Here is a 19,254-nt window from a genome sequence, read left to right on the forward strand (position 1 = left end):
AAACAACCAAACAATTGTTGGAATATTTAAACGTCAATAAAAGCAAAACGAACAATGCAATGATAATAAAGGATATGCATTTACAAGAATTTGTTAATAAATGTTTATTTAAACTTTAGCTAACAAATTGAAAATTACCTATTTTTTAGTTCGATAAATATACTTTTGCTGAAATAATTTGCATATTTCAACTAATCCACAAATTAAATATAAGGTATCTATATTTTAACCTAAATTTAGGAACTAGCTTTTTTATTTAAAAATTTTGAAATCTACACGGGAAGACGAATTGTAATTTTAATAAAAATAGGTATGTAATATTACACAATATTAAATAAGAAAATATTTATATTCAACTTCAAACACCACCAACGCTGTTATATCATTCAAAGAGATTAATTTAAGATTTAATATTAACTTACTACAAAAAAAATCATAGTAGGTAGTTGTTTATAAGATAAAAATACGGTTTTTGCAGTTGCGGAATGTCAGGAAAAATAAACGAAAATCTAAAATTTCCCGACTACCTCATTGTCTTAACAAAAACTGACAACGCTTTCCAGATACCCGCGACGTATAATATAAACAGTCTCCATTCACTTCACAATAGAAACATCCTCTGAATGACGTATTATGTTCCAGAATTTTTCATTAAGAAAAAAAAACGTAGCCGCGTATAGATTCCGATTATAAAAAGAACGGAATTAAAAACAAAGAAAATGACAAATAATCACCGTTACGACAAAGAATATTCCAGATTGAAAAGACTAACTAGTGAACTAGAAATACAACAATCATCTGTAAGTACTATATATATAATATAAAGGGATGTGTGCGTTTTCTTATTGGTGCTAATGCTTAGTAATGGCTCGATTTCGTTTCGTTTGAGCTGGGACTCGCAAATAAAAACTCGCTCCAATACATTTCTCATTTTTGTAGTTGATATTTAATGATGATAAAGTTCGCTAAGGGTTATATTCATTTTCAAGATTTAAGAACGAGAACTAGCAAACCAATCCTGACACAGCCGTTCACTTAAATACCTATCACCATAAACACCACATGTTTTTTTGATGAGTCTGCGCTGCATTTTGGAATTAAAAAAGCACAATGCCATGAAAATTACTTAATAAATAGATTAATGTTTAAAGCACAATAATTTAACTAACTTGGCTGACTACCGTAATGAATTAACTAACAAGTAATTAATCATATCTTTATATCTAGATATAAAGATATGATTAATTTATACCTATCTATGTTCTATGGAGTGTTAATACGCTGTTTGGCTTCATTAAATAAATATTAATATAAGATATGTATCAGTTTTTCCTAATTTTATATTCTGTGCTATTTAAAAATAGTATGTGGGGCAAATTTAACAATCAAAATAAATAATTCCACCTTGGAACCTTGGAGACTATTCTCCGGAATCCCTTTATAAATGTATCCACCGTCCTATCTACCACTACCAGTCATATGAAAAAGTAGAAAAATTGCTAAAGATTTAATTACTTCAAAACATATTTAATTATACCTCCCAACATCTGCTAAATATATGTTTACAAATCTCTGTCTGTAAACAAAAATGCTTTCTTAAGATATACTATACCTACAAAATCATTGTTTTTTTGTGATATTACTTTCGTTGCTATGATTTAATAACCTTACTTCATGTTTTAAGGCGAAATCTTATTTCACTTTGTAGATTTAGTCCATCTGTGGATCTTATTCAATGACATTTATACTTTTTCTATAGCTCTGGACAAACAAGTTCAAAGACAATTATTCCAAGTACTGTTTCTTTTGTTATTAGAAGTAATCAGCAGTGTAAAAACAAACCATAAAAGAAAAACACAAAAAAAAGACAATATAAGACTTAAATAAAATATCATCTCAATAATCAAGGATCGGTAATACCCATCGGCAGTAACACTTTATTAAAAATTATTTAATAATCACGATTATGCGAACAAACTCTGCAACAATAATAAAACTAACACAACAGAACTATCAGTACTTTCCGATAATAATTATGATTCGATCATATTCGATTCCTTGCAATGTCTCTTAGATGCAAATGATTAGTTGCAAATGTCTATGTACTTGCGTTTGTTAATGATTCTGAGAAAAATGATACCAAAGGCTAAAGAGATGTAAGTTAGGTGACTTAAAATTTTCTATACAGAAAATACAAAAGCCCAAATATCATGAACGTTAATATTAATAACACAAGTTTGCAAATTGCTGTTAACTTCTGAACCCGAGCAGATGAGAGCTATTTTTAATGTTATTTGTTACCACAAACTCAGATATTCAATCCGTTTGTCAAAATGGCTTTTAGTTTTCGAGTTCGCGCATGACGGTATCACTGCAATCTTATAACGGCTGTCAATTTGTTTTTGAACTGTAATTGTACTACAGAGCATGTGAAAATGCAGCCATAAAGTTGTAAAAATACATAATTGCAGTATTTTGGTTTTATTTTTGTAAACACTGACAAGCCATGGGTACCGAAATTATATTGTAACGCGTACAAGAACAAAGCTGTACAAGTAATCAGTTGGCGAAAATGTATAATTTTCATTTTCTGTGCCAACTTTTTGGAAAGAACAGAAAAATCATGATTAAATATACTTTTGTTCGTTTCGAAGTCAAATCCAAATACGGACAGTGATCCATTGCCAATTTGACTCGGTGCAATTGAAACATTAACAGCCTTCATTAACAGCGAACAGTGAAAACAATTTCGTTATCCAAGAAAATCATTTCGTAGACTTTACAAAATGTTTAAAGCCTGATGAAGCAGGGGCATGGTCATTGTTTCAAAGTGTTGATCAAAGCTTTCTCGATAACCACAAATCACTGGATTACAAGCACCTAATAGACAAATTGTTGCAAAATTACCACAGAATTGGAGCTCAAATATATATTATTTCCTACAAAACTTGGGCGACATGAGCAACAAACATGGGGAAAGACTACAACAAAATATAGGGAAAATCAAAAGCCGATACCAAGGATTTTGGGACGGAGGCATGATGAGCGATTACTCTTGGTCCCTAATGCATGAAACAGACCCCAAGTAGTACAAAAGACTCAGTTGAACTTCTGTTCGTTTCTGGTTTATACTTTTTTAAATAAATGGTTATTAATGGTCAAAAGACCTATTTTAGATTTTATATCGAAACCAATTTCGGGCTACTAATTTAAATTCAACTCCCCAACTTACCTTATAAACACTTTTTGGTTACTCAGGTCTTGTTTGCAATCTTGTATATTTATGTAGTCACTTAAATAATGTTCCGTCAAATAAGTAAAAAATATGAAATATTCTAACATCAATACATAGCAGGCCCTCGGTAGCGGTGTCTAGTTCTCAACTAATACGATGTTATTGCTACCGCAGGGCGAATATTCTTCACTAAATCTCTTATTTTTTAGATGGTTTTTAACGATCTTGATCTTGAAGTCTGTGAGGAGTTCATTCATCTTTCATTCGACATATATGTTCAAAGTATATTCAACAAATGTTTCAAATATTTGCTTATCAAGTGTACCAAAAGCTAGTGCATGGAATTTATTTGTTGTTTGGATTTGCAACTACTTCTTATTTTGGATTCCATAAGGAGCTCTAGTCGCGATTTATTATGATAGATTAATATGCGACTTCTTAAATTTTTACCACTATAGTCACAATTTCATTATTGTACAGTGGAGATGTCAGATCCACAATCAATTGCTCGCATTGCATTGAAATGGTTGAGTTTTGAATGAAATAAAATCATAAAAAACATAATTTAACACCTCGGAATCAATGCCTCTTAAACTCCGCCATGTTAGTGCTTCGGAAGGTGTTGGAATACAATCTTAACTACCACAAAATTATTTAATGACGCAAGTGACAATAAACGTAAATCATTGATATTCCTTTTTCCATTACCAAATTTTCCCAAAGCCCTAGGCCATTTTTCTAGGCTATTTCTGACTGCGCTTATATATACGTTGAAATCTGCCACCGGAATAGACAGATTTTTTTCTCGAATAGAGTAATATTATTCGGAATATACACTTATTCCAAATGGTGTTATTCAGACAAATTATAGCCAAAATCATGATATTCTTTTCATAATATCCTGGCAAAGTATGTCCGTCATTTCGCGACCAGGTTATTCTAGACCGGAGATTTGGAGAACTGATAGAATTTACACAAATATTTCAAAGCAATATGAACGTTATGTAATTTTGGGTAAACCATAAACTAATTTCAAAATATTATTAATAGTTTATTGGAGATCTTACGGAAACTGTAGTTAGAGCTGGATTAAAAAGCTCTAAGAATTTAAATTTAAATTAAAAAGAATGTTAAAAATCTCCATACAATTACAATTTTTCGCCTTCGTAGAGATCCATTCTCCATTACTTTAATTTTTTTTCTCCGTTCTTCACGACCAACGATTTTACTAATATTTGGATATTCTATACCTAAAGAGTGTTAACACCTAAAAACTTGTTGGATTACATATATTTTGTTGTAGAATGTTGCCATGCATCCTTTAAATCGTGTTTTACTCAAGTATTATTAAAAGAGATTAGCTTAATATGTATATTAATTATTGATGTATAAATTATATAATTAAGGACAATATATATGGTTAAATTAAAAGTAACTATTTAGCTGTATTAATATCGCAATTTCTGTATTTCAGAGCGAATATGGACTTTCTGAAGATCAAGTGGCAGAATTCAAAGAAGCTTTCATGCTTTTTGATAAAGACGAAGACGGTACAATCACTATGGCCGAATTAGGAGTAGTAATGAGATCTTTAGGACAAAGACCAACAGGTAAATATAATTCTTTGATACTAGATTTCACTTTATTTAACATGACTAAAAATAATAACAGGTTTCCAGAGTCTCCCTTATTTGTTTGAATTGTTTTTGCAAGAGTTTTCTAATTAAAAAAACTACATATAATGTATTATATATTTATTTATGTTAAATAATGTACAATATTATTTGTTATTATATATTGCATTTTTTATTAATTTTTAAATTACCATTAATGATAGTAAGTATACTGGTAACTCATATCAATATGTATCAATCAATTTACAATTAATTTCCTTATTATAAAATTAATGTTTTTACACATATTCATATAAATTATGCAAATACATTTTCAGCTATAATATTATAAACAGAGTAAGTCAATTATAAGGTTATAATCATAAATCAGATTACCTATCATAATTCATAATCAAAAATATGCTTCAATTATAAAAATAATCTAAATATATAAAATATTAATAAAAACATGGTCTCCGAAAATCACCATCCTTTTTGTGATTAATTATTAATCCTATATAATTAGATTTGAGCGCGTAGGCATTGGCTAATAGAAAAAAACAAAATTATTATATTTAGTTATTATCTTATAAAATATCAATTAAAAAAAAAATTAAACTTCGTGATAGTGAACTAAGATAAAACTAACTAGAGATTATTATATAATAGGTATCAACCTATAACCTACACCAATAAAAACTTTAATGTAAACAGCTTCAAGCACCAAGGGCAAGAGATCCTGTCTATTTTTCTGTTAAGTAAAAATCAATTAGTAGAATATTAATTAATTTTTGGCGCTATTAATGAGATGTCGGTTTTGTTGACTAAATATTTAAATTCACCAAATTAATATTTTTTAACATACTGTTAATCATATATTGAAATGTTTTTATATATTTCGTCATTGACGCATACATAAAAAACAAGTTGTAAAAATAACAGTTAATTTTTAATTTTATAGGGTTTATCAGTTTAATTTTTATAAAGTTGGAAATTGATCACATCTTTATTTCATAGATATACCATCATATTTCGATGTTCGATTCTGCTTGAAATAGCAACAGCGTGTTCAGAAAAGACAAAAACAATAACTGACATAATTTCCAATGTTCGTTATTAAATGGTGTAATTAAATAAAGACCAAATAACTTAGCAACAGCAAAATCCGTAAATATAATTTGGAAATATTATGAAATACATGTTTCTTATAGCCTAGTCTAAATATTATCCATCGAATATAATTACGCAGGAATACATGAACTAACATTGACAAACAAAATTAAAAATCTTAAAAACAAAATATTTACGTACTCAATATTTAACATTCAATTAAATGAAACCAATTTCTTTTAAAACTTTTTTCTTTTAGTTCAAAATAACTTTTAAACAAAAAAGTATCGGCCAGATTATTATTAGTGAATTTAAAAATTTAAAGAGAATTATTGTATTTCTCAGTATTTTTTCTGCACATTTTATCCTAAGTACCAACCAAGGTCTACAGAAAGATTAAAGCAACTTTCGACAAGTTTGATTAATCATCCTCTTGCACAGAAAGGAAAAGACGATGATATAATTTCATTTAAGCTAACATAAAGTTTCAAATTACATATCGGCGTTTGTTCCAAGAACTAAAATCTTACCATAGAACTAATTCGATTACTGATCGGACCAAGGAATTAATCTTTTCCCGTAAAGTTATCAGCTTAAATCTACGACCATATATCTTCCTTATAAGTTTATGTTCTAATATTTCTAATTTCAATTGGCATTACCTACTTATATTTTAAGTAATTTCCAAAGTATCTATTACAAGAAAAACTAGTTCAGTAAATTAGCGGCGATAAAACGTGGATATGTTGGGAATAAAAAAAAACATTCTAACGCTTTATTGTTCATTTTTAGAAAACGGACACGTTTCATCACTAAATATCTGAGGTTAAATTGCTTTTTAACGCATAGCAATCAAAGGACATATTAATTATTTTTATTATTTTTTTGTTACAGACCTTAATTTAAAAAAGTGTGCCATATAGGGTTGATCTTCTGCCCTTAGTTTTGTTGCTTTGGTATTTAAAAGAGCTTTGTGAAATGACTGAGTTCTGGACGCTATCGAAGTGAATGTAGTGCTTAGTATCCAACTAAAGCTCAGTCAAGTCTGACTGAACCGTACTTCTATATCTCGCTGTGCTTGTCAATATCATGAATTATTTTGAATCCCCCTACCAACTTCTCTATCCTTCCAATTTCTCTTAGGTCCTGTAGGTGTGGGAACGTTATATACCTTTATTAACCTTAGCTTATCCCTTCAGGTTGGGAAGTTTTCAGGTGGTTTAGAGATATACCCAGCAAATGTGATATGTTATTTCTTGAAGAAAGTGAAGGACTGCTATGGAAATTTCGTTCAATTCAAGTTTCAAAAACAATGGGCTTATTAATAGGTTTAGGTATTTTTAAACAGCATGCCGAAGTGGTAATTATGTATGAATATTGATAGATAGTTCCGTTTGCCTCTGAGATATATATAAACTGGACCTGCACATTTTTAATGCTTTATTGACAGTTTTTCTTTTCATGTGTCATTTGTAACAAATTTTGTTCTTATTTTCAGTAATAATAACACACATAGCTGACTGTAGCATATTGTAGCACGGATTATCTTCGATCAACTAAGTTTTCCATTGTAGTTACTCTCCCAAATATTAAAATATTATATAGTTATAATACCCAATATACCCAATAATAATAATAATATTATGATATGCTTAGGTTATTCTCATCTTTGTCTTTAACTAATTAACATTAATTAGCACTCATTCAAAAACAAATTTAAGAATTTTTCTTGGAAAATATGTCCAATAACATATATTGAGATGTTTAACTAACATCCATTATCACCAAATTAAGCTAAATAATAATTACTAGAAACAACAAAAATTTTAATTTTACTTCAAAGCTCATTTATATACAAACCACACCTCTATGCCTAGGCCTGTCACTCACCACACCTTTCAGTATAACACAAATACTCGGTCTTCGTAGTCAAGGCCGTTTTAGTCGCACGATATGATACTTCTCTCCTAAAAAGGACCAGTGGGATGTTCTCGCTCTTTTTCCCGTCTGGACAGCTTATAGTTTGGAATTAAAATTATTTCTCCTTCAAGTATCACGTATACATTTCCGCCAGTTTGGCCTCAATAATTTTCTGAATAGCACTTTTTTACCCAAGCTTTCATGATATACTCTGTATGGAATAGGTTCTCAAGTTTTAGATACTCTAAATTCCTATAGTATCCACTGCAATCCGCCTTCGCTGGCCACACATTGCAAATGAAATTCCAGTAGTATTACATATGTATCACTAACAACAACATATGTAACAACTAATATCCGCGTAATATTACCTAATACCCTGAACTACAATACGTGAATTAGAAATCCAGGGACTAAAATTTTTTTTCAAAGCATGGAGGTTGGATCTTGATGAATCTTTGAGAATAAATACACTTTTTGTAATCTTACAGCTTCGGATATGTTTGCCCGAACACTTTTTTACACTTAACTAGACCGAGAAATGCTTCAAGTCAACGTCAACCTGTTTTAATTGCTTGAAAACTGATTTGATTCCGGTTAATTAAAGAATTTCAATAAAGAACAGCCTTATAGTCTCCCCGAATATTATACTGAATTAACCAGTTATAAAATGTGAATGGGTAAAAATAAAAAATTAAATAAAAAATATTTTATTTATACTTTCAGTTTATTTATTATTTTTATTTTTATTAGTAAAACCATACTTCACATAAATAAAACGAAACAATATAAATATTTAATAGCAATAATTGGTTAATTATAATCATATAACAATCTTTACTAACTATATCCTACTAGAACTAAATTTTAATTAACACAATCATATCAATCTTCACTGTTCTATTTTGCTTTATTCTTAAACATGTATAATTTATTTCATGTTGTTTAATCAGAATGAAATTATAATGAACTTTATTATTTTGAATACGCTATATTTAAATTAATTCATTTTGATTTTGAGATACATGTCATTTTATATTTGGCAGCTATATTGCACTTGATACTGATCGTTAAACTTGAATACTACTACCAATACCGCTATAAAGAAATAATAAGGTTTAGTACATAATGCGCGAAAGGTTTCTCATAATGTTTCTCAATTAAACACCCAGATCGATGATCTCGAATCGACGGAATCATATGAAGCGAATCAGGTAGTGGAAAAATTCGTGGAGATTATTCTTAATTCCATTAATATTATTACATTAATAGATGGAGATTTATATTGTTCGAGATGCATTATAATGATAAGAGATAGCTATAAGCAGAATTATTGGATATAAAATCGTCAAAATCCGTTGAAACCTTACTTAGTCAACTACTCAAAATGTTTTATAGATCATCCAACAACATTCTTATTATCAAATATTTCGAATTATGCAGATGTGAGGAACCTGCACTTCTATTGTCACGAAGAGCCTTCAATGACCCCACTTTTCCCCATCGACTAATCCATAAATCGATTCATTATTACGACCTAGAATTCTAATTTCCAAAGATATAAATAAACATTGCTGCTTTAACTATTTTTTAAATATAAAAGGAGATTAATTGTGAAAGTCTAAAACTGTGCCAATTTTCATGAATCATACTAAAATTGTGAGTGCAATACCCAAGAATTTTAATTGTTACAGTATATCCGTTAATTTTTATTTTTAAAAGAAACCAGTGCTGTTTCTTAATAATGACTTATCACGGATGCTGTTATATTAAATAGTGTTAATCATATATTAATCATAAATATTTGCAACGAGAACGTTATCTAAAATAGTAACTTAAGCTATCTGTTGTATCTAATGCGTCCATTATTTATTAAGGATTTAAGTTTCATTATCATAGAATAGAATTGTTTCTTTTCTTTCATAAATATACTGATTTATAGTTACTCACATACACTTTATAGTTCGTTCACATTAACTCAAAAATAATTGACAGAAGCGTTAAATGTGGACCAAGAAATGATTAGCGATTGATAGGAAGATGGGTACCATATCAATTGAATGACAGACAAATGGAGAATTAAAAAATCGCCTGTGAAATTCTGCTTCAAAGGTATGATCGGAAGGAATTTCTGCAGTGAATAGTGACGGGTCAGGAAAAGTGGATTTATTTTGAAAACCATAAGAGCAAATAATATTGGTTATCACCTGGTGAAGCTGGCCGATTGACTCCAAGAGAAAATCGTTTTGTTCGTAAGACAATGTACTGTGTTTGGTAGGGCCAGAGTGGCTGTTACCGCCGGTTATAGTAGTGTATTACGAGCTGTAGAAACCTGGTGAAACAGTTAATAGTGATCGCTACCAATGACAAATGATCAATTTAAAACGTGTATTGATCGAAAAACGTCCAGAATTGTCTCGAAGACACGTAAAGTAATTTTACAGCATTATAACGCGCCCTCTCATAAAGTAAAACTGGTCAAGGGAGCGTTAAAAACACTTCGGTGGATCTTATTATCGCAGCCGCCATACTATCTAGACTTTGCCAACCGTCCAACCAACTATCAACTTTTCGTATCAATGGGACACGCACTTACAAAGCACCACTTGTCTAATTTTAAAGAAGTTAGAAAATGGCTCCATGAATGGTTTTGCTCAAAGGACAAACATTTTTTTTAGAATAGTATCCATAAATTGCCTAAAAGATAGGTCAGATATATAGAATGAAACGGAGAATATTCTAAATAAATAAATATATCCATTATCTTGAAAATTATGTAGTTTTTTTTTTTGGAAAAAACCGGAATGACTTTCCGATACACCTGGTATATATTATCTTACCGGATTTCTTTTCTAAGAAATGTTTTTACTTTTCACAAAATGTTACATCCAATTGGTACAAAAGTTTACAATAGTAATCTAAACTGTTACCACTGTTTTGCCAGTTTGGATTCAATTCATAAACAAAAGATAATATCACTTTTTATAATATTACTTTGTTTATAACATAAAATCTGAATTCATCAAACTTTCATAAAGTATACTATTTCACTTTACCATTTCATTTTTCTTATTTTTTAGAAACGGAACTTAGGGATATGGTAAATGAAGTAGACCAAGACGGCAACGGTACTATAGAGTTCAACGAATTTCTCCAGATGATGTCGAAGAAAATGAAAGATGCTGATGGAGAAGAAGAACTTAAAGAAGCATTTAGGTAGAGTTCTAACAATAGTAATATCATTGATTAATTATAATTTTAACATTTCTTAAAATATAAATACGTATTAACTACATAATATTGCGATGTGAAAAAATTATTAAACAACCCTACCTAACTGTTAAATAAATTTTCTCGATATAAAATAATAGATTTCCGATTAGCATTTTTGAGTTATTTGAATTTAAAAAATCCTAAAAAACCGTCAGCACTTATGGTGATTTGTTTCCGTTTTCTCGCAATTATTAATGTTGGTTACATCGGATCGATTCAGGAATGTAATCCACATCGACAAATCGGCGAAATAGTGATGGTTATTACCATTATCAATCCGTAGACTCGGAGAGAGTGTCTACTTTTCAACCAACACGGTGCTGTTGATGCTGCAGGACTTCGAATATTTTTCATTAAATATTACAGAATACAAATTATTGATGTATCTATGATGGGCTCGATTAACGCATTTTTTTTTGTTCTGGCCTAAAACTAGGCGGCTCTAGGCGGTGGAATGCATGACGCATGCCTGGTCGCGGAGACTTGCCCTGGAGAGTGACAAGTTGGACCGGGTTATGTGGGACTGCCTCTGGGCTTACGAATACACTAAACCGAAACCGCCTCACAGTTAACCACTGTAGATCGCTACTGCTACTGCATTAAATTTGGGGATATGGCACCCGCTGATCGGGCAGCCGTTATTGGGCACGAGGACTCGGCGATTCTATTGATTCGCGAACTTGAGTTAACACATAACTGGATACTGTTGCATGGGGGCAAAAGTTATGACTGTAGGATGAGGTCGTTTCAGCCTGGAAAAAGCTCCCGGCATGTCGACCAGCTCGCGAACAAGCGCGTTTTCAGAAGAACTTGAGCTGTGTTATTGTTTGTGGAATGATTGAGATATGATATGCTTGAATTCTGGAGTGTCAGTTTCCCTATGAATTTGATTATTTCTGACAAACCATGGAGCGTTTAATATTCTCCCGAGGAGCTTATTTTGGAGAACTTGAAGCCATTTGACCTGGTTGGGTGTAACACACTTGAAGTAGACATTAGATCCATAGAGGAGTACGGACGGAATTAATTATCATCTTGTAAAATAAGCATTTGATGGAGATGGGAAGTCTGCTAAAAGGGCAGATCAGAGAAGATAGCAGGTGTGCTATCCCCGAACCTTTCGGGATTGCTTTCTGGATTTGGGAATGCCAACCGAACCGCCGGTCGAAGTGAATACCTAGGTACGTGACGTTATCCTGCCATGGAATTATTACGGTGACGATCTTAAGTTGCGAGACGCGTAGTGCGTAACGCTTCTTATGGAAAATGATGGCCTGGGTTTTAAGGGGGTTGACCTCCAGAATTTGAACCACTTGACCGCATGATCAAGCTTCTGTAAACGTTCATGAATTGTAACGATTAACGCATTACGAACTGCTAAAACCGAATGAAGCTGTTACTATTGGCGTCTATGGACGTCAACTGAATTATCAAGTCAATTTAACAATGTATTGTTGCAAACAAATACAAGCAATACCGACTAATAGGCACAAAGTCAACATTTTGCATGAGAATGCTTAACGACGAATTTCAGTTGAAAGAGTTGAGAGCAATACAATCTAGCATCTCAAATGGGAAGTTCTGGTGTACCCAGCGTACTCACTAGACATAGCGCCTTCTGATTACCACTTTTTCAGTTTGATGCAGTATTTTTTGGTTGTCACATGGTTTGGAAATACTGAAGAAGCGCGAAAATGATTCGGTGATTGAATATAAAACAAGAGACGACATTATTATGTTCCCAGAAAAGCGCTAAAAAAGTTGACTGAGGTTTTGATTACTATTTTGTACACCTATTGTTCTAAAGAAATGCCTTTAAAGGTAAAACCTGATCATTATATATACAAACACCTAATATAATTCCAATTAATAAATATTCGATAACCCAAAACCTATATAATTTAAATAGCTATTAAACAAAGCAAATTTATTTTATACTATACCAAAAATAGAATTAAAAGTCTATTAATTTGCAATGCTCTTGTAAATTAATTTATTAGAAATCATTCACTGTTTAATTCGTAAATTTGTTTCGTTTTCAATTAGAAAATAATTTAAGAGATCATTATATAAATAAACCTATTAATTCCCTTTACATTTCATTAACATAATTTGAGTAATATTGATATATCAGCCACTCTAATATTGATTAATAAAAAACGTATTACGCCAAACTAAAATTGATGTTGTTATTTTTTGTTTTGCTTGATAGCGTTTACATCCGATCGCACAAGAACAAGACTTTATTATATACGTCGTTTATTAAAACTCGTCTGATAGTTTGGATACGTATTGTAAAGAACGGGAGATCTAGTCAATGAATATTTATCATTCAATGGATTGGGATTAACTGTTTTTTCCCTTAATATAATCTAACCAATAAAACAGCCAATCCGCGTCATCAAAATGTATTTATATCAGCACGTAGCAATGATACCGTGTCAACTTTGACTTCTATTTACAAAGTGTACTGGCTTATAACCTCTGATTAGCATTACTAACATTTTAAAGAATTTTGCAGACATTTGACAACAGAGTTAACCAGTACCAAAACAAATTCAGTTTGATAAACTGATTCATTTACACGTTCCGATGGTACAGACAGTATTCTGTGTCTTCTTAACTAAGTTACTTTAACTATCAAAATCACAAGGAAAAATCTGCTTCGAATTTAAAGCGAATTTTACATTTTTATAAACTGCATATGGTAGTGTATTCAACGTCATCTATGACGTGCATTCTCTGTTATTGGGAGGACTATAAATTACTTTATATATATATATATATATATATATATATATATATATATATAAATATATGTGTGTATGTATATATATATATATATATATATATATATATATATATATATATATATATATATATTCCAGACTATCCGCCCATCTTTTAACTTAATGGTGAACGAATGATACGGATTGGACTGTCTTGGCCATCAGTGTCGCTTTGTTTCGCCGTTCAACAAGTCGCCTCTTCTTCTCGTTAAATAAATCAGTTTTTTGAAGTAAATTAATATTTTTGCGATTAAAACCCTTTTCTTTAAAAAATTAAACTTTTTAGTGAAATGCTACGAAGGTAGCTTGATGAGACAATGATTTTTTAATTTCACACTCAGTAACTTTAAAAGCATCACTATTGCCTTAAACTTCCAACTATTATTACACTATCGTGAATTGAGAAACAAATATTTCTCAATTCAAAAAGTCGCCGACTTAACAAACTGTCTTCGTACAGTTGTTTATCTAATGGGTTACTGCAGCCTTAATCTTGAAGTTGATTTAAAACATGTTAATTTTGCCGATATCTGATAAGACAGCAGACTGAAGGCTTTTAAACAAGATATAAGAAAAGAAGGTTGAGTGCATTAAGTTTCACAGATTTCAAACCAAAGAGATGAAAACTTATATTAACATTTATATTATCAATTAATTTATTTGAGCCTTTCATCGATTATTGTGAAGAATGCCATAAATAACTTAATATGGATAATCGAAAATGTTATAACAACTTCATTATATGTATCCAACATACAGGAAATGTTTACATACTGTTTATTTACATTATACAGAAAGAAATATTAGTTTCGTAAATATTCAGTCCTCGAACTGCACAACTTTAAAGAGGAAAAATCGGAAAAACAAAAAAGAACATAAGAAAAAACGCGATGTCAATTTAACTTGGCAAGACCCTCGGTTTGTAGCCAGAAACTTTTCAAGAGCGAATAACTCTCGGACGTGCATCATTCGAAAATGACAAATAAATACGTCATATTTAAGGAAAAGTTTCCCGATTCGCTGAACTTTTCAAAAAACAAACTTGGGAGCTCGCCAAGGTCCATGCATCTTAAGAATGTATTCGCTTGTAACATCCTAATTTAAATGTGGGTCAAGTGACGATGACGGCTTTTACAGGGTTTTCGACAAGAACAATGACGGTCTTATATCGAACATTGAGCTGCGCCACGTGATGACCAGTTTAGGCGAACGACTGTCCGAAGAGGAAGTCGACGATATGATCAAGGAAGCCGATTTAGATGGTGACGGTCAAGTAAACTATGAAGGTAAGGCTTTGTTCATTACAATAACATTATGATTATTGTTCAACGATACAAGTAAATTCAATGTTGATGATTTCAATATAACAGCGTTACATATTTTTAATCAAATTTTTTTTTTATGTTATATTACACAATCAAAAACTAATGAATTATTATTGGGAATCAACTGTATTTCACTTTTGAAACACTTTTTGTGCCCTTTTTTCAGCAATACTTGTATTACTGTTGGATTAACATAGTTCATTGTTTTTGTAAACTAAATTGAAAACTATATTTTACAAATAACTCAGAAGAATTGGAGATTTCTTTAAATTAAATTTGCAACATTACCTATATTGTTTGTTTTAAGAGAATACTCCGCTTCAAATATTATTAACAACAAAGAATTTTTAGTGCAAAGTAATGCATAGATAACACTCGACATTTTTCTTTCGCAAATTCTTTAATTTATTTAAAATACAATCAAATTTAACAAGTCTCTGGTCTAACTAAGAAAAATATTATTTTCAACTTTGTTAATCAATATACTCCAATATATCAATGTGACCTTGGAACCGCTATTTACTCAGCTGACGATCTCTTTCGTTCAAATATGCAGTGGTCTATCAGTCTAATCGCCAAAAGAGCGCCTTGTGTAACAGTCACTGTATATAAGACTTCTTTTTTTAATAACTTAAAAGAGATTATCCATTATGAAAATATTTTAGAAACAGCAACTTTATAAAAACACCAATATTAATATGTTTTTCGTTCTCTTTCAGAATTTGTGGGAATCCTGACTTCCAAAAACTAGTTAGATAGGAACTATGGTCCAATTAAAAAAATCTTTGACTGCTTATAAAGATCCACGGCTCTATATTGTACTTAAGAATCTTCCAAGCTTTAAATTTTTCAAATCGTTAAATTTCCATTATCTTCTTAAACCTTACACTTTATATTTAGTCTTCCCATATATACACGATATACACATTTATAAAGAATCTATTTGGTATTGCTGATAATATAATATTTCTAAAAGAGATCTAAATATATATTTTGATGCGTGAAACTCATTTATTTTATATGTAACAAAGATAGCTGAAAAGAATCAGTCTCATCTGTGCAATAACATTAAATCAAAAGTATTCAATCATATCATAATGAAATATGTGTATACAATAGCGTTAAAAGTATATTGATAACAATATTAGATTATATTATTAATTTAAAATAAAAACTAGAAAAGCCTCTGGATGGACGTAAGTTCTAAATATTTTTTGTTTGTGCCGTATCATTGTCTTGATATATTTTGGATATGGTGAGATTATTTGTTTCTTAAAATATTATTTATCTCTTAATATCATAATTCAAAATGTTTCTAACATATACGTTAACAAATTATTATAACATATTTATTAATATTTTGAAATTGAAATATGTATACACTTTCTAACAAAACATAGGAAATTAAGTTCGCATTTGCTTTCCTTTCAGATTTCTAATTAAAGATCTCAACTACATCTAATCTTCACAGTTACTTTATACTAGAGCTTAAATCCTGGGGAGATGAATTATTCTAATTATTAACAGATAACTCAGAGTTTTTGGGGATTTATACCCTTTTTGCAGTTCACCGCAATATAAATTATATTGCCATACTTTTTAATCGACTTCAAACAAACAAATATTTAGAACTCGTATCCAAGCGATATTCAAAGCATTTCCAAAATACTTTTAAATGCTCTCGTATATATAGAAGAATAAGTAGTTTACAAAAGGTAAATATCCAGAATAATCTTCACAGTTTTTGAATTACTAAAACGGCCATACAACTAACTCACTTTTATTACATCAAAAAAAATTTAAAGCTCTGAATACTTTAGATATATCTAGAAAGTTTCATGTATGTTATTACAATGGGCACTGCTTCACATTCTATGTATAAGTATAATAAAATATCAATGTAACGTAGGGAGCGTATTTATATAAAATAAATGAATGCTGTTCGAAAACAGGGTTTATAAACATTTTATCGTTGATTATAAATGAATATTTTTTTGTTAAATAGATAGGTAGGTATGTTATTTTGCGAGTAAAATTTCTAAGAAAATGTTTGAAATCGAATTTGTTGTAATTGGTCTGCTTCTGGTATCGTAAATATTTATGATAATTCATAATATTGATGGGGTAGAACAAAGTAATAGTAGTAATAAATGGAATAAATGTTTGATGTGCGTTGGTAGTTGCATATCTCTTTTCCAGGACTCTTATATGACTATGAATGTTTCTACAGAATTGTATGAATCAAATCAAGAAATGTTTCTTAATATAGGTAAATGGTAGAAAGAATCGACTAGTACCAATAGCAGATGTTTAATATACTTTTTCGCTAACCGATTACTACCAGAATTTGGTGCAGTAAGTAGGTTGTTAACATTAAAAAGCAAACGAGATGACAATATGTATTTTTTTAAATGTCCGAAAATTTTTGCAAGATATAATTTCGAGAAAAAGAATCATGTACCTTTTGCCTTTAATTTATATAAAGTTTTTAGATATCTAAATATCATAGTATAAGAAACAAATTATAAATAACATCTAATCATTGTTATATTTTTTACATACATCTGTAATTATACATTGTTATGCACTGTAAACTTGCAAGGTTAAAAACAAATGTGTCATAATTCGCTTTGTATACAAAATTTGGTTAATACGTAAGTAAATGGCGATTCCATTTTTGTTCATCAGAATTATACCCCAATTGGTGATTGTTAATACAATTTAATCAATATCATTATTGTATAAGGAACCATGTATTTATTATAATTGAGAAATAAATTGAATTAATGGCGTTCGACTCTATTTATTTTAAAACAATATTATTTAAACGAAATTTAAATTATAAATAACAGCCCAACTATACAAATTAATAAAAAAATTATTATTTCTATTATAATTTCATTTCCTTAACTGCTATATTTTTCTAATATATCCATCAAAGAAAAATTAAAACATAAACATGAATATCAAAATATAATATATTTACTTAATTTTACCTTACCTTAACTTTAAATATTTGTAAAGAAATGAATGCTGTTCGAAAACAGGGTTTATAAACATTTTATCGTTAATTATAAATGATTTAAAATAATTATAAATTTCGACTATGAAACGGTCTCAAAATGTTATATTTTGTTATTTGTTTGGTGCAGATGGCAAGGCGACAGGGCGGTCCTCCTACTGCTGCGATAGTAGCAGATACTAATCCTGCTGGGGAATGGTCGTCAATTTATGTTTGTGATTGTTTTATAAGTGTTATTGTCCAATGGGTAAGAAGCTGGGTAAAACCGGATGTCTTCTGTATAAGTTTGTCACACGCTAATCGGGAAGCCTAATGCCGAAGCCCATGGTTCGGAACTCAAGTTCAGCAGCAGTTGATAAAAAGAAGATTTTAAAATATAATTTAAAATAAGCATAAAGAATTGCGAAAATGTGATGGGATACTTACGCTAATCGATAGCCTGGCTCTTGAAAATTTAGTCATTGTGGAGCATTTCTGTATAGCAGAACATGCGTTTTATTTAGTGCTAACTTTAGAAAAACTCGAGGTTTTCGTCACTCAACTTGAGCCAAGAATGGTAAAGAGACCGTTTTAACCGCAAAACCCAAAATCCGCCCTCACAGACCATCAATATTATAGAATCCGAAGAGATTCTCCCACTCATCGGTTTTGAATATGTAAATCTAAGTAAAAATGTTTCCGAAACTTAGAATTGTTTGAGATGAATGTTCAGTACGAGGCTATTGATCGACAATGAAAGGTAACGAGAAATTTTAACAATAATTTGTTAATTACTGATAATATGCGACGGAAAAATAGGTTAATCTGATCTCAGAATGAATTTTATTTCATCTTAGCTCCTAAAGCGTGGTGGACTTTAATGAAAAATGTATTCATGCCTCTTATAAAAATTGCGGTTTGTAGAATGGTCAAGCTATTATTGTTTGAAATGCAAAAGCATTTATGGCAAAAACATTTTGAAATATCA

General features: G+C 30.3%; 1 protein-coding gene across 6 annotated transcripts in view; it reads left to right on the forward strand.

The window, feature by feature from the left end:
- Positions 1–18,057, forward strand: part of LOC143189115 (neo-calmodulin) — a 278,660-nt gene extending 260,603 nt beyond the window's left edge. For 4 of the 6 annotated variants that reach the window (XM_076393794.1, XM_076393795.1, XM_076393792.1 and 1 more), the window contains 4 exons: positions 4,710–4,845; positions 10,959–11,094; positions 15,078–15,226; positions 15,985–18,057. In XM_076393794.1, the coding sequence (XP_076249909.1) occupies positions 4,710–4,845; positions 10,959–11,094; positions 15,078–15,226; positions 15,985–16,016 (453 nt within the window). In that variant the 3' untranslated portion in view covers positions 16,017–18,057. Of the gene's footprint in view, positions 1–642; positions 801–4,709; positions 4,846–10,958; positions 11,095–15,077; positions 15,227–15,984 lie in introns of all 6 variants that reach the window. The other 2 variants (XM_076393796.1, XM_076393798.1) reach the window with 1 other exon arrangement.
- The last annotated feature ends 1,197 nt before the right edge of the window (positions 18,058–19,254 follow it).

Source organism: Rhynchophorus ferrugineus, unplaced genomic scaffold (assembly GCF_030347505.1).
Source record: "Rhynchophorus ferrugineus isolate W39M unplaced genomic scaffold, kcgeb_rfMv2 rfM1, whole genome shotgun sequence".
Taxonomy (NCBI): Eukaryota; Metazoa; Arthropoda; class Insecta; order Coleoptera; family Curculionidae; genus Rhynchophorus; species Rhynchophorus ferrugineus.